Source organism: Triticum urartu, chromosome 1 (assembly GCF_003073215.2).
Source record: "Triticum urartu cultivar G1812 chromosome 1, Tu2.1, whole genome shotgun sequence".
Classification (NCBI taxonomy): domain Eukaryota; kingdom Viridiplantae; phylum Streptophyta; class Magnoliopsida; order Poales; family Poaceae; genus Triticum; species Triticum urartu.
Window position 1 is genome coordinate 423,985,905 of NC_053022.1, and position 27,963 is coordinate 424,013,867.

Genomic DNA, 27,963 nt, shown 5'->3' on the forward strand with positions numbered 1-27,963 from the left:
CTACACCAGCACCTCCGTCGTCTGCCACCTCCAACCGTGATACAATAAAGCAGGCACAATCACCACTATCTGCCAAGAGCACACCTTCTGGGCCTGCAAAGAGCTCTTCTTCATCCATGGCATCAACAGGGCAAACACATGATATTATTTGTCGACGTTGCAAGGGTGGAGGTCATTATGCGAGAGAATGCCCATCTAAGCGTGTGATGATTGTTACTGAGGATGGTGGGTATGAGTCCGCTAGTGACTATGATGAGGAGACTTTGGCTCTTATTACACGTGACGAACACGGTGGAGACGATTCTGATCATGAGACGCAATACATGGCTCCTGAAGATGCTGACAGGTATGAATGTTTAGTTGCTCAACGTGTTTTGAGTGTGCAGGTTACACAAGCTGAGCAAAATCATAGGCATAATTTGTTCCATACCAAGGGAGTTGTGAAGGAACGTTCTGTTCGCGTGATCATAGATGGAGGGAGTTGCAACAACTTGGCTAGCATGGAGATGGTGGAGAAGCTATCTCTCACCACAAGACCACATCCACATCCTTACTACATCCAATGGTTCAACAACAGCGGCAAGGTTAAGGTAACACGTATTGTTCGAGTGCATTTTAGTATCTCTACATATGCTGATTATGTTGATTGTGATGTGGTACCTATGCAAGCATGTTCCTTATTACTTGGTAGACCATAGAAATTTGATAAAAATTTTGTACACCATGGTAGAAACAATCAGTATACTCTTGTTTATAACGATAAAAATATTACTTTGCTTCCTATGACTCCTGATTCCATTTTGAAAGATGATATTAATAGAGCTAATAAAGCAAAACAGGAGACAAATAAGAGTGAAAATCAGATTGTGGCAAAAGAATTTGAGCACCAAATGAAGCCTAATAATAAGTCATCTACTGTTGTTTCTGAAATTAAATTGAAAAGTGCATGTTTACTTGCCACCAAATCTGATATTGATGAGCTAGATTTTAGCAAATCTGTTTGCTATGCTTTTGTGTGCAAAGAGGCATTATTCATTCGAGGACGTGCCTTCCTCTTTGCCCCCTGCTGTCACTAACATTTTGCAGGAGTTCGCTGACGTCTTTCCACAAGACGTGCCACCGGGATTACCACCTATTCGAGGGATTGAGCATCAAATTGACTTAATTCCCGGTGCTTCGCTACCCAACCGTGCACCATACCATACCAATCCAGAGGAGACGAAGGAGATTATGCGTCAAGTACAGGAGCTGCTCGACAAAGGTTATATACGCGAATCTCTTAGTCCTTGTGTTGTTCCTATTATACTAGTGCCTAAAAAGGATGGTACGTCGCGTATGTGTGTTGATTGTAGAGGCATTAATAATATTACTATTCGTTATCGTCATCCTATTCCTAGGCTTGATGATATGCTTGATGAATTGAGTGGCTCTACAATATTCTCCAAAGTTGATTTGCGTAGTGGATACCATCAAATTCGTATGAAATTGGAAGATGAATGGAAAACAGCATTTAAAACTAAGTTTGGTTTATATGAGTGGTTATTCATGCCTTTTGGGTTAACTAATGCGCCTAGTACTTTTATGAGACTAATGAATGAAGTTTTATGTGCTTTCATTGGATGATTTGTGGTAGTCTATTTTGATGATATACTGATTTATAGCAAATCTTTGGAAGAACATTTGGAACATTTACGTGCTGTTTTTATCGCTCTACGTGATGCACGTTTGTTTGGTAACCTTGGGAAGTGCACCTTTTGCACCGACCGAGTATCTTTTCTTGGCTATGTTGTTACTCCACAGGGAATTGAAGTTGATAAAGTCAAGATTGAAGTTATTGAGAGTTGGCCGCAGCCCAAAACGGTCACACAAGTGAGGAGTTTCCTTGGCCTCGCTGGTTTCTATAGGCGTTTTGTGAGAGATTTCAGCACCATTGCTGCACCTCTCAACGAGCTTACAAACAAGGATGTGCCTTTTGTTTGGGGTACCGCACAGGAAGAAGCCTTCACGGTATTGAAAGATAAGTTGACACATGCTCCTTTACTCCAACTTCCTGATTTTAATAAGACTTTTGAGCTTGAATGCTAGTGGAATTAGATTAGGAGGTGTGTTATTACAAGACGGCAAACCTGTTGCATACTTTTCTGAAAAATTGAGTGGGCCTAGTCTAAACTATTCTACTTATGATAAAGAATTATATGATCTTATTCGGACTTTAGAAACATGGTAACATTATTTATGGCCCAAAGAATTTGTTATACATTTTGATCATGAATCTTTGAAACACATTAAAAGTCAAGCAAAACTGAACCATAGACATGCTAAATGGGTTGAATTCATTGAGAATTTCCCTTATGTCATTAAACACAAGAAGGGTAAAGAAAATGTTATTGCTGATGCATTGTCTCATCGTTATACTATGCTTTCACAACTTGACTTTAAAATATTTGGTTTGGAGACCATCAAAGATGAATATGTGCATGATGCTGAATTTCAAGATGTATTGCAGAATTGTAAAGAAGGTAGAACGTGGAACAAGTTCGTTGTTAATAATGGATTTGTGTTTTGTTCTAACAAGCTATGCATTCCAGCTAGCTCCGTTCGTCTTTCGTTGTTGCAGGAGGCGCATGGAGGAGGACTAATGGGACACTCTGGCGTGAAGAAGACAGAGGACGTACTTGCTACACATTTCTTTTGGCCAAAGATGAGACGGGATGTTGAGCGTTTTGTTGCTCGCTGCACTACATGTCAAAAAGCTAAGTCACGACTCAATCCTCATGGTTTATATATGCCTTTGCTTGTACCTAGTGTTTCTTGGGAGGATATATCTATGGACTCTGTTTTAGGTTTACCTCGAACAAAGAAGGGGAGGGATAGCATATTTGTTGTCGTGAATAGATTCTCGAAAATGGCACACTTTATACCATGTCATAAAAGCGATGATGTTGTTAATGTTGCTGATTTGTTCTTTCGTGAAATTATTCGCTTGCATGGTGTGCCAAATACTATTGTTTCAGATCGTGATACTAAATTTCTTAGCCACTTTTGGAGATGTTTATGGGCTAAGTTAGGGACTAAACTGCTTTTTAGTACTACTTGTCACCCCCAAACTGATGGACAAACTGAAGTAGTCAATAGAACATTGTCTACTCTGCTTAGGGCTGTTTTGAAGAATAATAAGAAAATGTGGGAAGAATGCTTGCCTCATATTGAATTTGCTTATAATCGTTCATTGCATTCTACTACTAAGATGTGCCCTTTTGAAATTGTGTATGGTTTCCTACCTTGTGCACCTATTGATTTGTTGCCTCTTCCATCTTCGGAGAAGGTTAATTTTGATGCTAAAGAACATTCTGAATTGATTTTAAAAATGCATGAGTTAACTAAGGAAAACATTGAGCGTATGAACGCTAAATATAAACTTGCTGGAGATAAGGGTAGAAAACATGTTGTGTTTGCACCTGGAGATCTTGTTTGGTTACATTTGCGTAAAGATAGATTTCCTAATTTGCGCAAATCAAAGCTAATGCCACGTGCTGATGGTCCTTTTAAGGTGTTAGAGAAAATAAATGATAATGCATATAAACTTGAGCTACCTGCAGATTTTGGGGTTAGTCCCACTTTTAACATTGCAGATTTGAAGCCTTATTTGGGTGAGGAAGATGAGCTTCCGTCGAGGACGACTTCATTTCAAGAAGGGGAGGATGATGAGGACATCAATACCATTGTTACATCCACATCCCCTACTGTTACATATACTGGACCAATTACTAGAGCTCGCGCACGCCAATTAAATTACCAGGTACTTTCGTTTCTTGGTAATGATTTTAATGTTCATGAGAATATGATGCTGCCTAAATTGGATACATTTGTTTTGCTTACAAATGAAGGGCCTAGCTTGGAGAAGGATGAACATTGGAGCAAGAACACGCATGGAGTTGATGGCATGCGCAAGAGGATCAAGAACGGAGTTACTAGTGATGATTTCAGGACTTTGAAGCCACCATAAAGAGTGCATGAAGCCTTGGACGAAATATACAAGATGCCACTTCATAATATTCGTCCATAGGCTATTCTAGGTGCTGCGTCACCTTATTATTGGGGCAGGCCCATGTAATTTCGAAATACTTAAGTATAGGTTATTTTTAGAGTCCGTATGTGTGGGGAAACAAGAGTTAGGGTTGGTTTCGGACCCCACCCTCAAGGGCCACGAAATTGCCCCCCCCCCTCTTCCTCCATATATACAGCCCTTAGGGCGTCGTTTAGACTTTGGGTTTTGTTTAGATTAAAAGTTCGCCATAGCTGCAACTTCTCGTACTTCGTTTGTGTCCAACGACCAGACCAAGACGTCACAGAACCCCACCTTGATCAATAAAGTTTTCATCCTATATTCGCAATATCCAGATTGCAATCTCAGTTTCTTGCTTGTTCTTCGTTTGCTTGCAGGAAACAGACCCTCGTGGTCAGGTTGATCGTGCTCCGGCGTGGTCAATAACCCCTCGGAAGTTGGTTTAGCGATTGCTAAGGCGCGACGTCTCGCACGTTCGTAGTCGGATCGTCAAGGTCGACTCCCACAGAAACGATAGCCACCATCTCATTGAAACATCGGGACACCTTTGCCTCTATCACCTTGATCTGACGCGCTCATTCCGTAGGATCTACGCGTAGCGCACGTCCGGTCGAACGTTCGGCCGGCGTACCGATCGGAAACGTTTACCTTCCTCAAAACATAGTTTTTGATCCCTAAAACTTACCTCTCCGGTGGTTTATGAATTACGGTGGATGGGCTAGATCTGGGCTTCGAGGCCTTGAGGCGCAGGGATGTGTTGCTGCCCAGTGCGGTCTACGTCTCCTCCGGTGTCTGTGGCTAGTCGACGTCCTTTGCTGGTGCGGCTCTGGTCCGATGCTCGGCAAGCTGCGTTCCCCTCCAGCTTCCTTCGCTCGCCGGCGTCCTCATAGGTTCGCCCCAACGGTTCGGATGTGCGTCCCCAGATCTTGGCTTGTTGGCATCACCGATCGCCGTCGCATCCCCTGTGCCGCCCTCTTCGCCCCGCCATGTTTCCAACCTCCTCCACACTGATGCCTTGTGCTTCTCCGCTAGCACCAAAGTTCGCGCGTCTGGCGGCGCCCGTTGCCACCTTTATCTTCGGTGGCGGGCGCAACTCTCCTTCTTGCAGTGGTAGACTGATTTCCTCGTCTTTGGATACTAATCTGTTGGTTTTGAGGTTGCTCAGACATATGCCAGGGCTAAATCCTGCTCGGTTTGCCAATGCTGGCAGCATCGACACCTGCGGGTGTCGCCTTCCTTCATGAAGGCGTTGTTATGGCCTCTATCTGTGCCCCTCTTTGAGCACTAGGGAAAGCCTTAGGTTCAGTTCTTCGGATCAGATGGCGACAACGTCAGGATGTCATTTTCCTTCATGTAGTCGTCGTCTTGATTGCTCGCGGTGTCTTCGTTATGGATTTTAGATTTCGAGATGTTGGATGTGGTATTGATTTGGGCTACTTCCCATCACATGGGCATCCAGGGGGTAATGTATGACTTCGCCGGTGCTCCCTCCACGGCTTCTTCCTCTGGCCCAGCCAGGTCCGCAACCCACTTGCCGACTCTCTAGGCGCTAATGGTGGGGGTGTGGGGGGGGGGGGGGGGGGGGGGGGGGGGGGGGAGGGTGCGTTGATCCTGATGATCGTGACGCAGCTTGAGAACCCTATGTTTTGTGTCCTCGCCTTCCATGGTTGTAGTCTATGTTCTTAGTAATATGTACCCTAGATCAGCAACAACAGTTCTTATTGTGCAACGACGAATTTTATGTGTATCCTAGATTAAGTCTCAAATTAATATGTTATGAAAGCATATGTTCGAATAATAAAGTTTGTACGCAAACTTTTGAAGGAAAAGAATTTTTGGGGGGATTAAGTTTCGGGAGAAAGGCAAGAAGATGAAGGTTTAATTCCACAAAAAAGGGATAGGGGATAGAATGGAGAATTAAAGTTATGGAGGATGAACTAGAGATGCTCTAAGAAACTCCAATTTGGACACCGGCTCTCCTTGTGTGCCAGGACAGACTCATCGTCACGTTTGCATCTACAGTGCCCGGCAGATAGACAACAATGGAGCAAAAACAACACACATGCTAAGGATATAGTTTAATCTCACAACTCTAAGGAGCAATCCAAAACAATTGCCCTATGTTTGCGACACATATTCAGGAAGCTACATTCAACTATTCGAGGTTTACATTCCAAATAACCTGAAGCAGATACTTGTATAGAAAGAAAGAAATTATGTATGTATAGGGAATTCCCAGTACAGAGGGCAAGTTGTACTATACGGCACAAAATGTCTCCAGCACAGCACAGGCTTTCTAAACACTAGTACTAATATATCAGACTATATAAATGTAGCATGACATTTGTAATACAAATTACCAAAGAAACATACTCCCACCGTACCATAATATAAGAACGTTTTTGACACTAGTGTAGTGTCAAAAACGCTCTTATATTATGGGACGGAGGGAGTAGAATCATGAAAGATGTTGTAGGAAAAGCAGGACACTGATCGATAGAGTAAGTGAACAACCACCAAAGAACAACTGTAATCATTTCTATTCATCAGTATATGGTCTATCCAGGTTTACATCACAACCTATCACAACTGGGTGCACAAGTACAGCAAGAAGACAGACAAGACACTATCCATGTATGTGAGATGTTGAAAGAACGTCGTTACTGTATGTGTGCTTCAACTTCACTATATCTAATCTACAGTACTACACTCAAGATGAAAGCTTGCACCTGCCATTTACCTACACCATGAAGCTTTCTACTGAGTAGCCGGTGAATCGTTTTCAAACTCAAAGAGTATTTAAGCTCACTGATCTAGGTAAGGGACAAGCCATTCTGGCGGATCATTGAAGAACATATAGGACTCCCGTAGGTGCAAAACATTGAGAGCCAACTCACAAGCAGCACGATTGGATTCTTCTGGAATGTCCCGGACTACGAAATGTGGGTATCCCTGGCTCAGGAATTCTTTCAGCTGCACTACATCTGGCGGTTGATCCGAAGAGGCGTATAGCGGGTTGAGCAGAGGGAGCAGATGGGACTCCAGCGTGATACTAGCTGGTTGATAGGACAGAGCGATTTTGATCCCTTTGCAACAAGCAGCTGCAAGCAGAAGAGCTGGCTCCCTGCGTAGTATCGGACTAAAGCATGATGCACCGACGAATTGTGCCGTGCTGCCATTCCTAATCAACACCCCTGCAGCACTATTAATTCCATCCTCTGCAACCAAAGAAGCAACGTTCAACCTCAGCGTCGTCACCTTCATCGATGCAGGTCTCTTTCCTTTGATATCTACTGTGGGCAGCACTGCAATATGACACACACGTTGATGCACATGTAATCTTCTGGAAACAACAAGTGTCAATAAAGATTTTAACCTTTTCTTTTCTGCTCTGACCCAGGGTGGCACGGCCATAGTGGTCCGACCGTCCGTGTACCATGCTTTTGTGGCGAAAAAATATTATCCAAGAGTTCATTGAATGCTTGTGCTGGAAAAACATCAGAGAAAGAACCATCACATAAAACATTAGACAAAGCATATTACTAAACATTGCTGCAATATAATTGGCTTCACCTTCTCGTTGAAATAGCATTGCATGAAAAATCAAGGAAAAATGCAATTAATTACTCAGAAGTTATTTCAAGTTTCGACCTCTACTTGGATATACTCCCTCCGTCCCATAATGTAAGACGTTTTTTGAGGGGAGTACAAGATAGAGGTGGCAAAGAAGGTAGAATCTGTGATAGCTTATTCTATCTGCTCATAGGTGGACTAGAAATGATCTTTCAGAATGAACTAGAAAAAACTTTCACTGGGTTCTGTGCCAGTGAGGCGGTGACCTCATAGGACCCCTATTCCAGTGTTGCTTCATAATGTGTATATTCAACTAGACAAAATACAGAAATATTGTATCTCTGAACATAAACTCATAATATGTGCAAAATAAACATGTCTGAATTAGAGCAACAAAGCACAGATGCATGCAAAGGATGAACGAAGTATTTAGATGGTAACTAGGCATCTATATATATGTACCACTAGATTTCACTGTATTATAAAGCAAACATGCCCGGTGGCTTATCGACTCTGTCAGTTAAGTGGGCAAATGGTAAAATCATCGAAAAGTAGCAAGAAGTTCCATCTTATTAATTCCAATTTTCCAAACATTCTAGACTACTTGCCGAAGTAGAAAATCATATCACGAATACACTGGCAATCTCTCAATAATAATATACTTTGTTTTTCGTGATTGGCATGTCTAGCAGGAGTAGTGAACAAATATTAATGAACAAGTAGTGAACAAATATTAATGAACAAGTAGTGAACAAATATTTCTTTATACTTTCTTTTTTCAATTAGTATTATATTAATGAACAAGTACTAGTGAACAAATATTTCCTCGTTGTATTAGGACAGTGGACTCATGACTTTACCATGGTACAAAGCAAGAAACTTGTCAGCACTAATTTAAGTTAACAGGCAGGTTCACAGGTCATTGGGATTTCTTTATTTTTTGTGAATTGGCATGCAAGCAGGAGTGACATGACATACTAATAAACATGTTAAGTGACGCACCACGGATTCAGGGTAAGAAAACAGGAAATGTTACTAACCAAGTGTAGGATTATCCCGCAATGGAACATATGCTGAAGCATGAGTTCCGGAGTTAAAAGCAGATGTTTCATCAAGTGGCACTACAAATCAGACATGATGATCAGTCCAAATGCATACTTATGTAAGAAAAAATGTAGAGTTAGTAAACATGTAACATTTACTAACCATCATTCGAGTTTGCCTGCACTGGAGGAAAAGTTGCAGTATAATTCCTTGAGTTAGAAGCAGATAACTGATTATGCATTACAGCATCTCTGACCTCTGCACACATTTTATGATGCCATGATGGTTAGAAGAAATACAACGTTTTTATTTTTGAGGTATAGAGGATAGGGGACAGAAGTAAAACAACGAACTTAGAAATACCATTACTACAAGGTTCGTTGGTCAACATCCTTTCAGAATATGAACTTGAATTGTGTGGGTGCATATTATGACCTGTAAAAGAATGACACAGATCATCCACCATAGATATACATACATTTACCTTGATCAATTTGTAACTGACCACGAAAGTGAATATCACATAAAAGGGTAAGGAGCAGTACACAGAAACCTTGTCAACAAGTATATGAATATTTAACATAGGTGCATATTGACTGCAGAGCAACTTGGTAACTAAGCAGCTATGCTAAGTTTTGAACTTAAGTTTCTGTTAGCAAATGTTCTTACTGTTTCAGAAAACCTTGGAGTAGTTGATAGGAGTTCATCTTGTTAATTTCAAACATTCCAGACTACACTGCCAAAGCTGGAACTTGAATCGCTAATACACTGGCAATCCTTTCAGTAATAAGATATGAATGAATAAGCAGCAAACAAATATTTCCTCATTGTATGAAGACAGCAGACTCATGACTTACCATTGTACAAAGCAAGAAATTTCCCAGCATTAATTAAGTTAACAGGCAAAGCTCACAAGTCATAAGGATTTTTCTTTCTTTGTGAATTGGCATGTCAAGCAGGAGAGACATGACAAACTATCAAGAATGCAGGTAAGATAGGGGTAAGAAAATAGGAAACACTACTAACCAAGTGTATAATAACCTCGTGATGGAACATATTCTGAAGCATGAGTTCCAGGGTTAAAGGTAGATGTTTCATCAAGAATCACTACATACCAGACTTGATCAGCTCAAATACATACTTATATGAGAAAAGTTATAAAGTAAGCAAACATGGAACATTTTACTAACCATCATTCGAGTTTAATTGCAGTTGAGGAAATGTTGCAGTATGATTCCGTGAGTAAGAAGCAGATAATTGATTATGCGTTGCAGTATCTCTGAGCCCTGCACACATGTGATGATTGTTAGTAGAAATACACAGTTCGGATAGATAGAAGTAAAACACCAAATTTAGCTATACCATTACTACCAGGTTTGTTAGTCAACATCCTTCCAGAATTTGAATTTGAATTTTGTGGGTGCATCTTATGACCTGTAAAGAATATCGCAGATTATCCACCATAGATATACACCCATTTACCTGGATCTATTTTTAACTGACTACGAAAGTAAATATTAGATGCAGGACAAGGAGTGGTAAACAGAAACCTTGTCAACAAGTATACGAGTATATTTACCATAGGTGTATATTGACAGAAGAGCAACTTGGTAAACTGAGCAGATATGCTAAGCTACTAACTTTAGTTTCTATTAACAAATGATTGTCCTGTTACAGAAAACCTTGGAGTAGTTGATAGGAGTTCATCTTGTTTATTTCAAACATTCCAGACTACATTGGCAAAGTTGAAACTTGAATCGCTAATGCACTGGCAATCCTTTCAGTAATAAGAGATGAAGGAATAAGCAGCAAACAAATATTTCCTCGTTGTATCAAGACAACAGACTCGTGACTTACCATGGTACAAAGCAAGAAACTTGTCGGCGTTAATTTTAAGTTAACAAGCAAAGTTCAAAAGTCATCAGGATTTTCCTTTCTCTGTGAATTTGCATGTCAAGCAGGAGTGGCATGACAAACTAATAACATGTTAACTGATGTATCAAGAATGCAGGGAGGGTAAGAAAACAAGAAACACTACTAACCAAGTGTGTAATAACCCCCTGATGGAACATATGCTGAAGCATGAGTTCCAGGGTTAAAGGCAAATGTTTCATCAAGCATCACTACACATCAGACATTATGATCAGCTCAGTACATACTTATGTAAGATAAATTATAAAGTAAGCAAACATGGAACATTTACTAACCATCATTCGAGTTTAATTGCAGTTGAGGAAATGTTGCAGTATGATTCCGTGAGTAAGAAGCAGATAATTGATTATGCGTTGCAGTATCTCTGAGCCCTGCACATGTGTGATGATTGTTAGTAGAAATACAAAGTTCAGATAAATAGAAGTAAAACACCAAATTTAGCTGTGCCATTACTACCAGGTTCGTTGGTCGACATCCTTCCAGAATATGAACTTGAATTGTGTGGGTGCATATCATGACCTGTAAAATAATAGCACAGATCATCCACCTAAGATACACACCCGTTTACCTGAATCTATTTGCGACTGACTACGAAAGTAAATATTAGATGCAGGACAAGGAGTGGTACACAGAAACCTTGTCAACTTCGTAAACTGAGCAGCTATGCTAAGTTGCTAACTTTTAGTTTCAATTAAGAATCATTCGTCCTGTTTCAGAAAACTTTGGGAGTAGTTGATAGGAGTTCCATCTTATTTATTCCAAACGTTCCAGACTACATTGCCAAAATTGAACTTGAATCATCGCAATCCTTTCAGTTACCCTATATGAATGAACAAGTAGCGAACAAATATTTCCTTGCTGTATCAAGACAGCACACTCGTGAGTCACCATGGTAAAAAGCAAGAAACTTGTTAGCATTACTTTCAAGTTAACAGACAAAGCGCACAAGTCATCAGGCTTTCGCTCTTTCTTTGTGAATTGGCATGTCAAGCAGGAGCGACATGACAATTAATAAACATGGTAATTAACAATGCAGGGTAAGGAATCGGGAATTGTTACTAACCAAGCTTAGAATTATTCCGCAATGGAACATATGCTGAAGCATGAGTTCCGGAGTTAAAAGCAGGGGTTCCATCAAGCATCACCACACATCAGACATGAATGATGATCGTTCTAAATACATACTTATGGGAGAAAAATTGTAGAGTAGGAAGACATGGAACATTTACCGACCATCAGTTGAGTTTGCTTGCTGTGGAGGAAATGTTGCAGTATGATTCCTTGGGTTAGAAGCAGATAATTGATTATGCATTGCAGCATGTCTGAAGTCTGCACACATGTACCATGATGGTTAGTAGAAACAGACAGTTCGGATAGAAGTGAAACACCGAATTTTGCTATACCATTACTGCCAGGTTCATTGGTCAACATCCTTCCAGAATATGAACTTGAATTGTGTGGATGCATATTATAACCTGTATAAGAATGACACAGATCATCCACCATAGATATACAACCATTCACCTTGATCTATTTGTGACTTACTATGAGAGTAAATAGTAGATAAAGAACAAGTAGCAGTACACAGAAATCTTGCCGGCAAGTATAGGAGTATATCTACCATAATCCATAGGTGTATATTGACTGCAGAGCAACTTGATAAACTAAGCAGCTATACACTAAGTTGCTAACGTAATTTCTCTTGGCAAACGTTCCTCCTGTCAGAAAAGCTTGCAGTAGTTGATAGGATTTTGAGAAATAATGAATTACCTGAAAGATAATGTAACCAAAACCTGCATGTTCAATCTTGGATAAACATGGCAGTAGAAAAATAAAATCCTTGTGGCAATCATCTTGATCGTATATGTACAGTCATACGTTCACAACATATACAATGTACTGTGAAAATAATCTTGACAAAATGCCAATAAAAACGGCCATCTATGAGTTATAAACTCATAACAGGGAAAATCCTCAGGTAAATCTGTAAATGACGTTCAACAAAATGCTCAGTGACACCAAGAGAAGATATGCTAGAGGTTATAGTGCTGAACCTGCATCTGAAGTAAAATTGGATGGACCACCACCAACCATCTGGGATGAAAAAAGTCTGCAAAAATAGAACAAACATTTAATTTATATGCAGAGATAAACTCAAATCATTATATGTCTAGCTAATTGAGATAGCATATCAACATTTTAAGAAGCAACACAAGTAGCATCCTTTTGTAAAACGGAAGATGGTTTCATTTTTCCCGAATGAGATGGTGCCTTGCCAACATAAATAACTTCCACGGAAAGAATTCGACAGAAGATTTATCTTGTAACACGAGACTAAGCCAAACCTTTTAAGTTACAGAACAAAACTGAACAGAATTTGCCATAACCATTCTATCGAGTAGCAGAAATTCTGCACAGGAGATTAAAGGAAATCAATCAAGTGCTTGAGCACCATTCCAATAACAAAATTGTAGTATTATTATACGCGCTATACTACACTGAATCGCTCATTACGCAAGCAACAAATCGGCACCAGAGACCAGATGGAACTAACCGTAGATGCTTAGGACCATTTCTCGGGGTACAAACATCGAACAGATAGCGGGCGACACATGGTAGGAAACTAGGAACACGGCATTACGAGGAAGAGCACGAGCCTCTGCGAGATTTCAAGTACCAACCTGCTTTGGGTCGCGTTCAGCCATGCGTTTCGGGCCCAATCCACGATCAGCGTCTTGTCTCCGGGAACCAAACCTCTGGAGGACGAGAAAACAACGCAACCAAATTAGTAGTCCTACTACTAGAGGAAGCGCGAGAAGCAGGCGCAGGAATCGTGGCGGCTAGCCCCGGGAGGAAGCGGGGGAAGGAGCGTCGCATGGGCCAGAGCAAGAGCTGGATCCATGAAGCGAGACGCCACCGAGAGGCGAGGACCGCACCTTCGCATGAGCAGCAGGAGAGTCTCCGCGACGTATTTGATCTGGCGGCAGTGCGGGTCCTCGGACGCCCCGGGTATGGAATTCAGGTAGTGGAGGAGGTCGTACGGCTTGCGGCGCATGACGAGCTCGTGGACGCGGCCCGGGTCGAGGTGGCGGGAGCCATTGCCGGAGCCCGAGGAGCCCATCATCTGTGCCTGCACGAGCGCGCGCGCGCGGAGAGAGAGAACCGGAAGTGACTACGCGGGAGAAGGGAAGGGAAGGGAACGGAGCAGCGGAGCGGGAGCGCGACGGTGGAGGAGAGGGGCTTACGTCAATGGCGGCGGCGTGGGGCGGCGCGTAGGCTGAGGGAGGAGAGGGGCTTACGTCAATGGCGGCGGCGTGGGGCGGCGCATAGGCTGAGGGAGGAGAGGCGGGGGTGGTCGGTGGGCGAGGAAGCCGAGAATGGAAAAACGGGGTGCGCCGCGACGCCGCTTCCTCTTCCTCTTCGATCTCTTCGTAGGCACGGCGGAGACGGCCGGGGCCGCGTGCGTGGGTTGGACGCCAAACGCTTTGGCGGCGCCGGAAGGAAACGCGGCCCAGTGGGTTGTGAAGGAGCGTCGAAAGGGGCCTATGTGCTTTTGGTGGGGACTGGACATACCACCACCACGGACAAGATTTGGGCCCAATAATACAGGGTTGTCTATTTGAAAGAGAATAAAAAAGTAAAACGAGTAAAACTTAAAATCTTGTTCTTCGTGACCCGATATTCCTAATATAAGAGCGCTTTCTACACTAGTGTAGTAGTGTCAAATACGTGCTTATATTATGGGACAAAGAGAGTAGTTTTCGAGCTTCTCGTCTCAAAAGGAGTTATTTATCTAAAACCACCACACTTGGTGTTAGGATAACAACTTGATATCACATTTGAGTCAGGGCACAAAAAATCACCAACTCTGTGCCTAATCAATAACGCGGAGCACTGATTGTTTAATTTGGTCGGAAAAAAGCAAAACCGACGGGTAGGTCCCACCTGACGGGCTGACGTGGCGTGCTTGTGTGGACAATTTACTGAGTTGGATGAGGGCCCCACCTGTCAATGACTAGAGTCTTCTTCTTTCTCTCTCCAATTTTCTTATGGGCATTTCAACAAACACGCTATGGGCGTATCTTCATCGGCGCCCGGATCAGGTGAGGTCGCGCAGCAGTGCACCGGGGAACGCGCGATGCAGCTGCAGCAAGGAGAAGCTCAGGCGACACCCATGGTGGTATTCTTTGGCTATGAAGGCGATGGTGGGCTCAAGCGCAGGGGACGCCGATGGCAGACTTGCGGCCGCCGCAGGACATGCCCTCCATGGCGCGCGGCCAGGGCCTCCCTGGGCATCGCCGCCCGCCACCGGGTACAACAGCTCCAGCGCCGCCGACACGTGCTCCATCATGGCGCCCATGGGGCCTGACGCCGCAACCGCCTCCATTAATTAGCATGTGCCCGCGCAAGAGACGCCTAGGGGCGGCCCCATGCTTCTGGTTTGCCGCCAGCCAGGCGCCGCCCGCCACTGCTCGCAATTTCACTGCCAACTCGCGCCGCCAGTCACTGCTCGCGCCGCCAGGCAACGGCCGATGCAGTGCACGCATGCGTTCGTCCGGGGAGACATCTGGCCATGGAGGCACGAGGTCCAGCGGGGCGGATTTTAGGTTGCTGGGACGACGGGTTAGCTCGTTGGTGATGGGGTATCTCGCTGGGGTTGGGCTCCGGCAGCGGTGCAGGATAAGGAAGTGGTGGGGGTTGGTGGATTGGAGGGAAAGAGAGAGGAAGAAGAGAGAGGCTGACAAGTGGGGCATTGGGCCAACTGAGCGAATTATCCACATAGGCACTCCACGTCAATCTGACAGGCGGGCCCCACCTGTTGGTTTTGCTGTTATTGCAACCAAATTCGAGCATCAGTGCTTCGCGTTACGCATTAGGCATAGAACCGGTGTTTTTTTGTGCCCTGACTCATATGTGGTACTCCCTTCTTCCATCTATATAGGGCCTAATGCGTTTTTTGAGGTTAACTTTGACCAAATGTTAGAGTAATAATATATGATATGCAACTTACACAAAGGATAACATCAAATTCGTATGTGAAAGGAGATTTCAATGATATAATTTTTACATTATGCATGTCATGTACTATTAATCTTGTCAATAGTCAAAGGCGGCTTTGAAAAAAGCATTAGGCCCTATATAGATGGAAGGAGGGAGTACCAAGTTGTTACCCTAGTCCGAAGTGTGGTGGTTTTGGGTAAACAACTCTCTCAAAAGTATTACAACTTCATATATGTTTTGCTTCCAATGTTTTTTTCAGAAAGTAAGGTCTGGTGGCTTGCAATTCAGGAGCTTAAAAGAAAATGTGAAGTTATAGGTTTGAAACTGCAAATGTTGTATTGATCGGTTTGCGATTTCAATTAGGGTGCTTTTTCTTAAATCAAACTGGTCCACGTCAATGAAAAAATATGTTCCTTCAGAGCCATCCAATCAAAAGCAGATTTGACCGTGGTCATGGAGGCGGCACACGCAGAAATGTCAGTTCGACATGGCAATGAGTACCCGCTACCCACAATCTTGATGGGTAAAACTCCTATTAGGTTAAGGATTTGGAAAAGTTAAATACCTATGGGTCTGTAAATGGCAAAAAATGTACCCAACGGGTAAGCCGAGTATGGATATAGGAAGGCAATACCTATACTTGTGTACCCGCCTACCCGTATATTAGCACATCTAACATGTAGGTCCCTTATGTCATTCAGTAAAAAATGAAAAACCCTATCCTAACAGCTAGAGCACACACACAAAATACTCTCCCCTCACCCACCCATTGCGTCGTCACACTCATAGAACACAAACCCCATCTCCTCATCTTGCCTCAGCTGAAATGCTAAATATACATGCTAAATTTTTGTGTTTTATATACTGAAATGCTGAGATTTATACATGGTAAAATGTGAATTGAAAGGTGATCGAGATGGATATTTTTACCCTGGTTATTACCCACGGCTGGGTATGGGTATGGGAACAATATAAAACCCGAGGTGCAGGTACAAGCACTGGCGGAGCTACTCACGGGCAAAACCCGTGCCGTGACCCGCCCAACAAATCACTAAACATAAGTTATATACATATGCAGCACACCCAGTTGGCACTTGGCAAGCCATAGTCCAGTCCGTTAGACCAGCACACCACCCGCAAAAAAAAAAGAAGAGGAAGAAAAGACCAGCACACACACATCTGAACACAGCCAGGCTTGTCTCGCATCCATCTCCTATTCTCTCTCTACGCCTCGTCCAGTACTAGAGCACGGCACCGGCCGACGGCGGAGGTCCAGCAGTCAGGGAAGCAGTCGGAGCTAGGCAGGTAGTGGCAACTCCACAGTGTGGAGATCCCCGATCCATCCCCCATCTGATGTGGAGGCACTAGCGGTGGCGAGCCTGCAGTGGAGGCAAGCAGAGCAACGAGCGGAATTGGTAGCACAGACTTGTTCAGTCAGCTGATCTTTATAAATTATAATTTAGGTGTCATCTGTCATGGACAAAGGTAGCTAGTGAGGAATTGATTTGGTTTTTAAAAGGAAAAGATATGATGCTTTTTTTGCGAAATGAACTCAAGGAAAAGATATGATGTGAATGAACTCGAGGAAGATCCTTCATCACCAGCAAATCATCCTCTACCCTTGGTTGAATTGGAACAACAGCAGCAGCAAATCAAAATGAAGGACTTCAACCAAATGAACATGTACTATTTAAAGGTATTGAATTCTTGCAGTGAGATCCAGGATTACGCCCACATATTTGGCTTATGCTATTTAGTACGTGTCGCACATCTGCTGATCTTATAGTCAATGAGAGCAAAAGTATCTGTTGATCTTGTGGCCAATGAGAGCAAAAGTATGCACTATGCGTACTGAAATGGTATATACAGTTCAATTTTTGTGTGCTCTTCATTAGCTTGGCCCGCCCAATTTTTTCTTTATAGCTCCGGCACTGGGTACAAGTATGAATTTAGAAGAAAAACAATTGGGACAGATATGGGTTTGGGTGAGCATTACTCGCACCGTGCCATGTCGATTATCAACCCACTGAATAGAAGCGTTTCCGTAAAAGGACGCCCATAGTTCAGGTAGACAAGTTGACATTTCCTTTCCATGAACCCAAATCGAGCATTTTACACACATAAGTGCAAACTTGCATTGCACTTCTTACTCAACACATCTAAACAAAGATCAAAATACAGCAGAAAAGCGAACAAATACGGCCGATTGTATAGATGATCCTGTAAAATTTGATGGAAGCGTTCCTACTCCTCGTAAGAAGCCGCGTGGTGTATATTTATGTGCGACAGGAAAAGCCCCTGTTCGTGGCGTACAAGGCAAGGCTGATCGCTAGGATACAGCTCGTACAGAGAAGAGAGAACGAGGTAGTTACGAGAGGGAATAGAGATAGGAGACAATTGAGATTACAATAGGTTTAAACCGTATCATCTAACACCCTCCCTTAATCTCAACTATCATATATTCAAATTTTTCTTGAATTCTTCAAATGGCTTGACTGGCAAAGCTTTAGTGAAACCGTCTGCCACTTGATCCTTGGAAGGAATAAACCGTATGTCCAGCTTCTTCTCTGCAACTCTTTCTCTCACAAAGTGAAAATCAATTTCAATATGTTTGGTTCTACCACGAAAGACTGGATTAGCAGAAAGATAGGTTGCTCCCAAATTATCACAACATAAGCAAGATGCACGAAGTTGTTTAATTCCTAATTCATGAAGTAATGACTCCAACCAAATAATTTCAGCAGTAGCATTTGCTAAAGATTTGTACTCAGCTTCTGTACTTGACCTTGATACTGTAGCCTGTTTTCTGGCACTCCAGGAAATGAGATTAGATCCAAAAAAATACTGCAAAACCTCCAGTTGATTTTCTGTCATCACTACATTCTGCCCAGTCAGCATCAGAAAAAGCATTAACAAGAGTAGAACTGGAGCGTCTAAACTGAAGACGCAAACTTACAGTATACTTTATGTATCTCACAATCCTTTTAACAGCTGTCCAGTGTGCAGTAGTAGGTGCATATAAATACTGACAAACCTTGTTAACAGCAAAAGATATATACGGTCTTGTCAATGTCAAATATTGCAAAGCTCCCACAGTACTCCTGTATCTTGTGCTTTCTTCTTCCTTAAGAGGTTCATCTTCAAATGCTGAAAGTTTCTCTGAAGAAGATAATGGTGTGGGTGATGGCTTACAATCCTTCATCCCCATCCGAGTTAGAAGTTCGGTAGCATATTTTTCCTGATTAAGTACTATCCCATCTTGAATCTTCTTAACTTCAATACCTAGGAAGAAGTGTAGATCATCAAGATCCTTGAGAGCAAATTCTGAACTCAGATCACGTAGAAGAGCATTAGTGGCACTTTGTGAAGAACTTGCAATAATAATATCATCAACATATATCAACACAAATACAACTATGGTTGCCTTGTTATAAATAAAAAGTGATGTATCAGCCTTGGATGCAACAAAACCAAGGTGCCTCAACTGAGAGCTCAATCTTGAGTACCACGCCCTTGGTGCTTGTTTCAGACCATAAAGAGCTTTGTCAAGCTTGCAAACATAGTGGGATGTTTTCTTATTCTCATACCCAGGTGGTTGTCTTATGTAAACCTCCTCTTCCAGAATACCATGCAAAAACGCATTATGAACATCTAGCTACCTCAAACTCCATCCTCTGGGCACAGCAATAGCTAGCACAAGTCTGATAGTTGCAGCTTTAACAACAGGACTAAAAGTATCTTCATAATCTAGACCATAACGTTGTTTAAAACCTTTTGCAACTAAACATGCTTTATATCTATCAATTGAGCCATCTGCCTTTTTCTTAATCCTGTAAACCCACTTACGGTCAATGATATTTTTACCTCTCTGTTATGGTACAAGATGCCAAGTCTTGTTCCTCATGAGTGCAGAGTATTCTTCATCCATTGCATTTTTCCACTTTGGATCTCCAAGTGCAATCTCTAAATTTGTTGGTTCTCCTGCAATACACAACATGCCATACGGTATCGTACCATCAGTTCAAATTTTTGGGTTTCTTATACCTCTCTGTAGTCGGGTTGTAACACGTGAAACGACAACTAGTTGTGGTTGAACAGGACGTATATTCTGTTGCATAGGAGTTGGTGTGGAAGATCTGACCATAGAAGATCCTGAGGAAGAATCTGACCCGCTTTGCACATCGAATCCAGATCCGAAGCTGGTAGCCTGTGGTGTGGCCAAACTTGCCGCCGCTTCAGCGCTGGTTGCCGCAGAAGATCCAGCGTCCTCCTCTATCTGCGCCTGCATGTGGCATGTGGAGCGCAGAAAACCGGGTTCTGTCTCTTGCGCATGCCCACGCGTGAGACCCGGAGCCAGCCCCGCAGCTGATGACGTGGCGCTCATTCGCTGGATGAACCGGCGCTTGAACAACGCGCCTCCCTGAGCGGATCCTCTCACGCGATCCGAGGAATCCTGACGATCAGGAGTTCCAGGTGACACCGGATCCTCCTCGTGTCCAGCACCCATGTCTTCTTCCTCCTCATGAAATATAGCACCGTTTTCAGCTAAATTTTCATCATTTTGTGCACCATTTTCCTCTGCATTTTCTCCATGATCCTGCACAGGTAAAGACACAGTACCGGCACTGGTTGAATTATCATTTTGGTCAATACAATTGTCGCCCCCATGATCAAAATCTCGTAGAATGGAAGGAAGAAAAAGGATTTCTTTCCTAAGGAGAGCTCCGGCATTAGGATGAAGAGATGCAAAGAGGAAAAACAGACTCATCAAATACGACATCACGAGAGATGTAGACCCTACCAGTAGAGATGTCTAGACATTTGACTCCCTTGTGAATTGGGCTATACCCAAGAAAAGCACATTGCTTTGAACGGAAAGCAAGTCTGCGTGTATTGTAGGGTCTAAGGTTGGGCCAGCATGCACAACCGAACACACAGAGAGATTTGTAATCTAGAGTAATGCCATAAAGTCGTGTGATGGGTGTTTCAAACTTGATGACTTTACTTGGGAGCAAGTTTATGAGATATGTAGCGGTCAAGAATGCTTCATCCCAAAATTTGAGTGGCATGGATGCATTAGCTAGTAGGGCTAGCCCTACCTCAACAACATGGCGATGTTTTCTTTCTGCAAAACCATTCTGTTGGTGAGCATGAGGACATGAAACATGATGCGAGATGCCAAGTTGCTGAAAGAAAGAATTGAGTTTCTTGTATTCACCACCCCAGTCAGTTTGCATGGCAATGATCTTAGTGTTTAATTGTCTTTCAACAAGATTTTGAAAATTCTTGAAAACTTGAAACACTTCAGATCGTTTCTTAAGAAGATAGATCCAAGTAAATTTGCTATAGTCATCAATAAAACTTACATAATATAAGTGTCTACCAACTGAAACAGGAGCTGGCCCCAAACATCTGAGAATACACGTTGTAAGGGTGCAGTAGAGATACTGGTAGAAATAGGATATGGTAGCTGATGACTTTTAGCTTGCTGACATGGATCACAAACTGACTCAATGCTAGACTCATGGGAAGCTTATTTTTGCTAAGAACTAGTTTAACAATAACTGATGAAGGATGACCTAATCGACTATGCCACTTTGCAGAAGACGGCTTGATGGCGACAAAAGCTTGCTTATTTGACGATGACGACGACGATGATGATATAAGTGGGTAGAGACCTCCCACACACTTGCCCCTAAGAAGGATTCTCCTCGTGTCCAAGTCCTTAACCAAAAAGAAGTAAGGATAAAATTCAATGAGAACACAATTATCAAGAGTAAACCTATGAACAGAGACACGATTTTTTGAAGTTTCAGGAACATAAAGAACCCTATTTAGATGCTAATTTTTCATGGGAGTTTTGACAACTGAACGACCAACATGAGTAATTTTCATACCAGAACCGCTTGTGGTGTGAATTTGATCCGGTCCATGGTACTTGTCCCTGATGGTTAGCTTGTCCAACTCTCCCGTGATATGATTTGTTGCTCCGGTATCCGCATACCAATTAGTGTCGATGCCATAGCTGTTGGTGACAGCATTTGCTTCCTTTTCCTCATAATCATCGTCCTCATAGCGATCCCAACACGCACGAGCACCTCCTGCATGAAACTTGTAACAGATTTGGCACTCGGGGTAATCCCGAGTTGGTTGTTGACGTTGCTGTTGTTGGGGACGTCCTCGATAGCTTCTGCCACTGTTGGTGCCGGAACCAGAAGGAGTGGGAGGGCGCCTTCCTCTGCCACGCCCCATGTTGCCTCGGGCACGGCCTCTGTTGCTGCGCCCACGACCCCTGTATGCCAAATTCGCTGAAGAGTTGAAGCCGGCGCCATCTGTTCCATCACCCAACATTTCCACCCTTTGGTCAAAGGCGGAAATTTGGGCAAAGAGCTCGTCAACTGTAATGGTCGTCTTGACAGCGCCGATGGCAGCCACCACGGGATCGTAGTCGCGATCGAGACCTGCGAGTACATAGTCCACCATCTCAGGGTCTGAAACAGGGCGACCTGCTGCTGCAAGTTCATCCCTGAGATTCTTCATCTTGGCGATGAAGGCGGAGCTCGACATCGTGCCCTTCTTTGTGGTGGTGATGGCGATCCGCAGATTTGTGATGCGAGACTGTGACTGTGATGTAAAGATTGTGGTAATTGCAGTCCATAGTGTTGGGGAACGTAGTAATTTCAAAAAATTTCCTACGTACACGCAAGATCATGGTGATGCATAGCAACGAGAGGGGAGAGTGTGATCTACGTACCCTTGTAGATCGACAACGGAAGCGCTAACTTGGTTGATGTAGTCGTACGTCTTCACAGCCCGACCGATCAAGCACCGAAACTACGGCACCTCCGAGTTCTAGCACACGTTCAGCTCGATGACGATCCCCGGACTCCGATCCAGCAAAGTGTCGGGGAAGAGTTCCGTCAGCACGACGGCGTGGTGACGATCTTGATGTACTACTGTCGCAGGGCTTCGCCTAAGCACCGCTACAATATTATCGAGGACTATGGTGGAAGGGGGCACCGCACACGGCTAAGAATATGATCACGTGGATCAACTTGTGTGTCTAGGGGTGCCCCCTGCCCCCGTATATAAAGGAGCAAGGGGAGGAGGCCGGCCGGCCCCTATGGCGCGCCAAGGAGGAGTCCTCCTCCTAGTAGGAGTAGGACTCCTACTAGGAGGGGGAAAGAAGTGGGGAGGGAGAAGGAAAGGGAGGCGCCCCCCTCTCCTAGTCCAATTCGGACCAGGGGGGAGGAGGCGCGCGGCCCACCTTTGGCTGCCCCTCTCTCTCTCCACTAAGGCCCATATGGCCCATTACTTCTCCCGGAGGGGTTCCGGTAACCCTCCGGCTCTCCGGTTTTCTCCGAAATCACCCGGAACACTTCCGGTGTCCGAATATAGCCGTCCAATATATCAATCTTTATGTCTCGACCATTTCGAGACTCCTCGTCATGTCCGTGATCACATCCGGGACTCCGAACAACCTTCGGTACATCAAAATGCATAAACTCATAATATAACTGTCATCGTAACCTTAAGCGTGCGGACCCTACGGGTTCAAGAACAATGTAGACATGACCGAGACATGTCTCCGGTCAATAACCAATAGCGGAACCTGGATGCTCATATTGGCTCCTACATATTCTACGAAGATCTTTTATCGGTCAGACAGCATAACAACATACGTTGTTCCCTTTGTCATCGGTATGTTACTTGCCCGAGATTCGATCGTCGGTATCCTATGCCTAGTTCAATCTCGTTACCGGCAAGTCTCTTTACTCGTTCTGTAATACATCATCCCGCAACTAACTCATTAGTTGCAATGCTTGCAAGGCTTAAGTGATGTGCATTACCGAGAGGGCCCAGCGATACCTCTCCGACAATCGGAGTGACAAATCCTAATCTCGAAATACGCCAACCCAACATGTACCTTTGGAGACACCTGTAGAGCTCCTTTATAATCACCCAGTTACGTTGTGACGTTTGGTAGCACACAAAGTGTTCCTCTGGCAAACGGGAGTTGCATAATCTCATAGTCATAGGAACATGTATAAGTCATGAAGAAAGCAATAACAACATACTAAACGATCGGGTGCTAAGCTAATGGAATGGGTCATGTCAATCAGATCATTCAACTAATGAGGTGATCCCGTTAATCAAATAACAACTCTTTGTCCATGGTTAGGAAACATAATCATCTTTGATTAACGAGCTAGTCAAGTAGAGGCATACTAGTGACACTCTGTTTGTCTATGTATTCACACATGTATTATGTTTCCGGTTAATACAATTCTAGCATGAATAATAAACTTTTATCATGATATAAGGAAATAAATAATAACTTTATTATTGCCTCTAGGGCATATTTCCTTCAGTCTCCCACTTGCACTAGAGTCAATAATCTAGATTACACAGTAATGATTCTAACACCCATGGAGCCTTGGTGCTGATCATGTTTTGCTCGTGGAAGAGGCTTAGTCAACGGGTCTGCAACATTCAGATCCGTATGTATCTTGCAGATCTCTATGTCTCCCACCTGGACTAGATCCCGGATGGAATTGAAGCGTCTCTTGATGTGCTTGGTTCTCTTGTGAAATCTGGATTCCTTCGCCAAGGCAATTGCACCAGTATTGTCACAAAAGATTTTCATTGGACCCGATGCACTAGGTATGACACCTAGATCGGATATGAACTCCTTCATCCAGACTCCTTCATTCGCTGCTTCCGAAGCAGCTATGTATTCCACTTCACACGTAGATCCCGCCACGGCGCTCTGTTTAGAACTGCACCAACTGACAGCTCCACCGTTTAATGTAAACACGTATCCGGTTTGCGATTTAGAATCGTCCAGATCAGTGTCAAAGCTTGCATCAACGTAACCGTTTACGATGAGCTCTTTGTCACCTCCATATACGAGAAACGTATCCTTAGTCCTTTTTCAGGTACTTCAGGATGTTCTTGACCGCTATCCAGTGATCCACTCCTGGATTACTTTGCTACCTTCCTGCTAGACTTATAGTAAGGCACACATCAGGTCTGGTACACAACATTGCATACATGATAGAGCCTATGGCTGAAGCATAGGGAACATCTTTCATTTTCTCTCTATCTTCTGCAGTGGTCGGGCATTGAGTCTGACTCAACTTCACACCTTGTAACACAGGCAAGAACCCTTTCTTTGCTTGATCCATTTTGAACTTCTTCAAAATCTTGTCAAGGTATGTGCTTTGTGAAAGTCCAATTAAACGTCTTGATCTATCTCTATAGATCTTTATGCCTAATATGTAAGCAGCTTCACCGAGGTCTTTCATTGAAAAACTCTTATTCAAGTATCCCTTTATGCTATCCAGAAATTCTATATCATTTCCAATCAGTAATATGTCATCCACATATAATATCAGAAATGCTACAGAGCTCCCATTCACTTTCTTGTAAATACGGGCTTCTCCAAAAGTCTGTATAAAACCAAATGCTTTGATCACACTATCAAAACCTTTATTCCAACTCCGAGAGGCTTGCACCAGTCCATAAATGGATCGCTGGAGCTTGCACACTTTGTTAGCTCCCTTTGGATCGACAAAACCTTCCGGTTGCATCATATACAACTCTTCTTCCAAAAATGCATTCAGGAATGCAGTTTTGACATCCATCTGCCAAATTTCATAATCATAAAATGCGGCAATTGCTAACATGATTCGGACAGACTTAAGCATCGCTACGGGTGAAAAGGTCTCATCGTAGTCAACCCCTTGAACTTGCCGAAACCCTTTTGCGACAAGTCGAGCTTTGTAGACAGTAATATTACCGTCGGCGTCAGTCTTCTTCTTGAAGATCCATTTATTCTCAATTGCTTTCCGATCATTGGGCAAGTCAACCAAAGTCCACACTTTGTTCTCATACATGGATCCCATCTCAGATTTCATGGCTTCAAACCATTTTGCGGAATCTGGGCTCACCATCGCTTCTTCATAGTTCGTAGGTTCATCATGATCTAGTAGCATGACTTCCAGAACTAGATTACCGTACCACTCTGGTACGGATCTCACTCTGGTTGATCTACAAGGTTCAGTAGTATCTTGTTCTAAAGTTTCATGATCATTATCATTAGCTTCCTCACTAATTGGTGTAGGTGTCACAGAAACAGTTTTCTGTGATGCACTACTTTCCAATAAGGGAGCAGGTACAGTTACCTCGTCAAGTTCTACTTTCCTCCCACTCAATTCTTTCGAGAGAAACTCCTTCTCTAGAAAGTTTCCGAATTTAGCAACAAAAGTCTTGCCTTCGGATCTGTGATAGAAGGTGTATCCAATAGTCTCCTTTGGATATCCTATGAAGACACATTTCTCCGATTTGGGTTCGAGCTTATCAGGTTGAAGCTTTTTCACATAAGCATCGCAGCCCCAAACTTTCAGAAACAACAACTTTGGTTTCTTGCCAAACCATAGTTCATAAGGCGTCGTCTCAACGGATTTTGATGGTGCCCTATTTAACGTGAATGCGGCCGTCTCCAAAGCATAACCCCAAAACGATAGCGGTAAATCAGTAAGAGACATCATAGATCGCACCAAATCTAGTAAAGTACGATTACGAGTTCGGACACACCATTACGCTGTGGTGTTCCGGGTGGCGTGAGTTGCGAAACTATTCCGCATTGTTTCAAATGTACACCAAACTCGTAACTCAAATATTCTCCTCCACTATCAGATCGTAGAAACTTTATTTTCTTGTTACGATGATTTTCAACTTGACTCTGAAATTCTTTGAACTTTTCAAACGTTTCAGACTTATGTTTCATTAAGTAGATATACCCATATCTGCTTAAGTCATCTGTGAAGGTGAGAAAATAACGATATCCGCCACGAGCCTCAATATTCATCGGACCACATACATCTGTATGTATGATTTCCAACAAATCTGTTGGTCTCTCCATAGTACCGGAGAACGGCGTTTTAGTCGTCTTGCCCATGAGGCACGGTTCACAAGTACCAAGTGATTCATAATCAAGTGGTTCCAAAAGTCCATCAGTATGGAGTTTCTTCATGCGCTTTATACCGATATGACCTAAACGGCAGTGCCACAAATAAGTTGCACTATCATTATCAACTCTGCATCTTTTGGCTTCAACATTATGAATATGTGTGTTACTACTATCGAGATTCAATAAGAATAGACCACTCTTCAAGGGTGCATGACCATAAAAGATATTACTCATATAAATAGAACAACCATTATTCTCTTATTTAAATGAATAACCATCTCGCATCAAACAAGATCCAGATATAATGTTCATGCTTAACGCTGGATCCAAATAACAATTATTTAGGTCTAATATTAATCCCGAAGGTAGATGTAGAGGTAGCATGCCGACCGCGATCACATCGACTTTGGAACCGTTTTCCACGCGCATCGTCACCTCGTCCTTAGCCAATCTTAGCTTAATTCGTAGTCCCTATTTTGAGTTGCAAATATTAGCAACAGAACCAGTATCAAATACCCAGGTGCTACTGCGAGCATTAGTAAGGTACACATCAATAACATGTATATCACATATACCTTTGTTCGCCTTGCCATCCTTCTTATCCGTCAAATACTTGGGGCAGTTCCGCTTCCAGTGACCAGTCTGCTTGCAGTAGAAGCACTCAGTTTCAAGCTTAGGTCCAGACTTGGGTTTCTTCTCTTGAGCAGCAACTTGCTTGCTGTTCTTCTTGAAGTTCCCCTTCTTCTTCCCTTTGCCCTTTTTCTTGAAACTAGTGGTCTTGTTGACCATCAACACTTGATGCTCCTTTTTGATTTCTACCTCCGCAGCTTTTAGCATTGCGAAGAGCTCAGGAATAGTCTTATTCATCCCTTGCATATTATAGTTCATCACGAAGCTCTTGTAGCTTGGTGGCAGTGATTGGAGAATTCTGTCAATGACGCAATCATCTGGAATATTAACTCCCATTTGAATCAAGTGATTATTATACCCAGACATTTTGAGTATATGCTCACTGATAGAACTGTTCTCCTCCATCTTGCAGCTATAGAACTTATTGGAGACTTCATATCTCTCAATCCGGGCATTTGCTTGAAATATTAACTTCAACTCCTGGAACATCTCATATGCTCCATGACGTTCAAAACGTCGTTGAAGTCCCGGTTCTAAGCTGTAAAGCATGGCACACTGAACTATCGAGTAGTCATCAGCTTTGCTCTGCCAGACGTTCACAACATCTGGTGTTGCTCCAGCAGCAGGCCTGGCACCCAGCGGTGCTTCCAGAACGTAATTCTTCTGTGCAGCAATGAGGATAATCCTCAAGTTACGGACCTAGTCCGTGTAATTGCTACCATTATCTTTCAACTTTGCTTTC

The 27,963-nt window shown here is 43.2% G+C and overlaps 1 protein-coding gene across 17 annotated transcripts; it reads right to left on the bottom strand.

Moving 5' to 3' along the window:
- Nucleotides 1-6,585: 6,585 nt before the first annotated feature.
- Nucleotides 6,586-15,313, bottom strand: LOC125515714. Of its 17 annotated transcripts, none has more exons than XM_048681296.1 (18): nucleotides 14,621-15,313; nucleotides 13,297-13,371; nucleotides 12,961-13,025; nucleotides 12,670-12,725; nucleotides 12,019-12,090; nucleotides 11,849-11,944; nucleotides 11,679-11,711; nucleotides 11,072-11,134; nucleotides 10,891-10,986; nucleotides 10,726-10,806; nucleotides 10,046-10,117; nucleotides 9,874-9,969; nucleotides 9,710-9,790; nucleotides 9,047-9,118; nucleotides 8,846-8,941; nucleotides 8,680-8,760; nucleotides 7,443-7,553; nucleotides 6,586-7,371 (listed from the first exon to the last, which is right to left on the bottom strand). In XM_048681296.1, the coding sequence occupies exons 4-18, from the start codon at nucleotides 12,707-12,709 to the stop codon at nucleotides 6,872-6,874; spliced, it is 1,590 nt and encodes a 529-aa protein (XP_048537253.1). In that variant the 5' UTR covers nucleotides 12,710-12,725; nucleotides 12,961-13,025; nucleotides 13,297-13,371; nucleotides 14,621-15,313; the 3' UTR covers nucleotides 6,586-6,871. The 17 variants fall into 17 exon arrangements, with proteins under 17 accessions (XP_048537253.1, XP_048537190.1, XP_048537194.1 ...); XM_048681233.1 differs by lacking the exon at nucleotides 12,961-13,025 and adding an exon at nucleotides 13,552-13,745 and having other exon boundaries at nucleotides 13,915-15,313; XM_048681237.1 differs by lacking the exon at nucleotides 12,961-13,025 and adding an exon at nucleotides 13,552-13,745 and having other exon boundaries at nucleotides 10,055-10,117; nucleotides 13,861-15,313.
- Between the last annotated feature and the right edge of the window lie 12,650 nt (nucleotides 15,314-27,963).

What these genes read in the sequence shown, in the direction of transcription:
- LOC125515714 (XM_048681233.1), bottom strand. Translation starts at nt 13,739, where the DNA reads ATGATGGGCTCCTCGGGCTCCGGCAATGGCTCCCGCCACCTCGACCCG. An exon ending in CAATGAACCTGGCAGTAATG is followed by an intron (nt 11,945 to 12,018) that starts GTATAGCAAAAT and finishes ACATGTGTGCAG; the next exon opens with ACTTCAGACATGCTGCAATG. An exon ending in GCAATTAAACTCGAATGATG is followed by an intron (nt 10,807 to 10,890) that starts GTTAGTAAATGT and finishes TCTGATGTGTAG; the next exon opens with TGATGCTTGATGAAACATTT.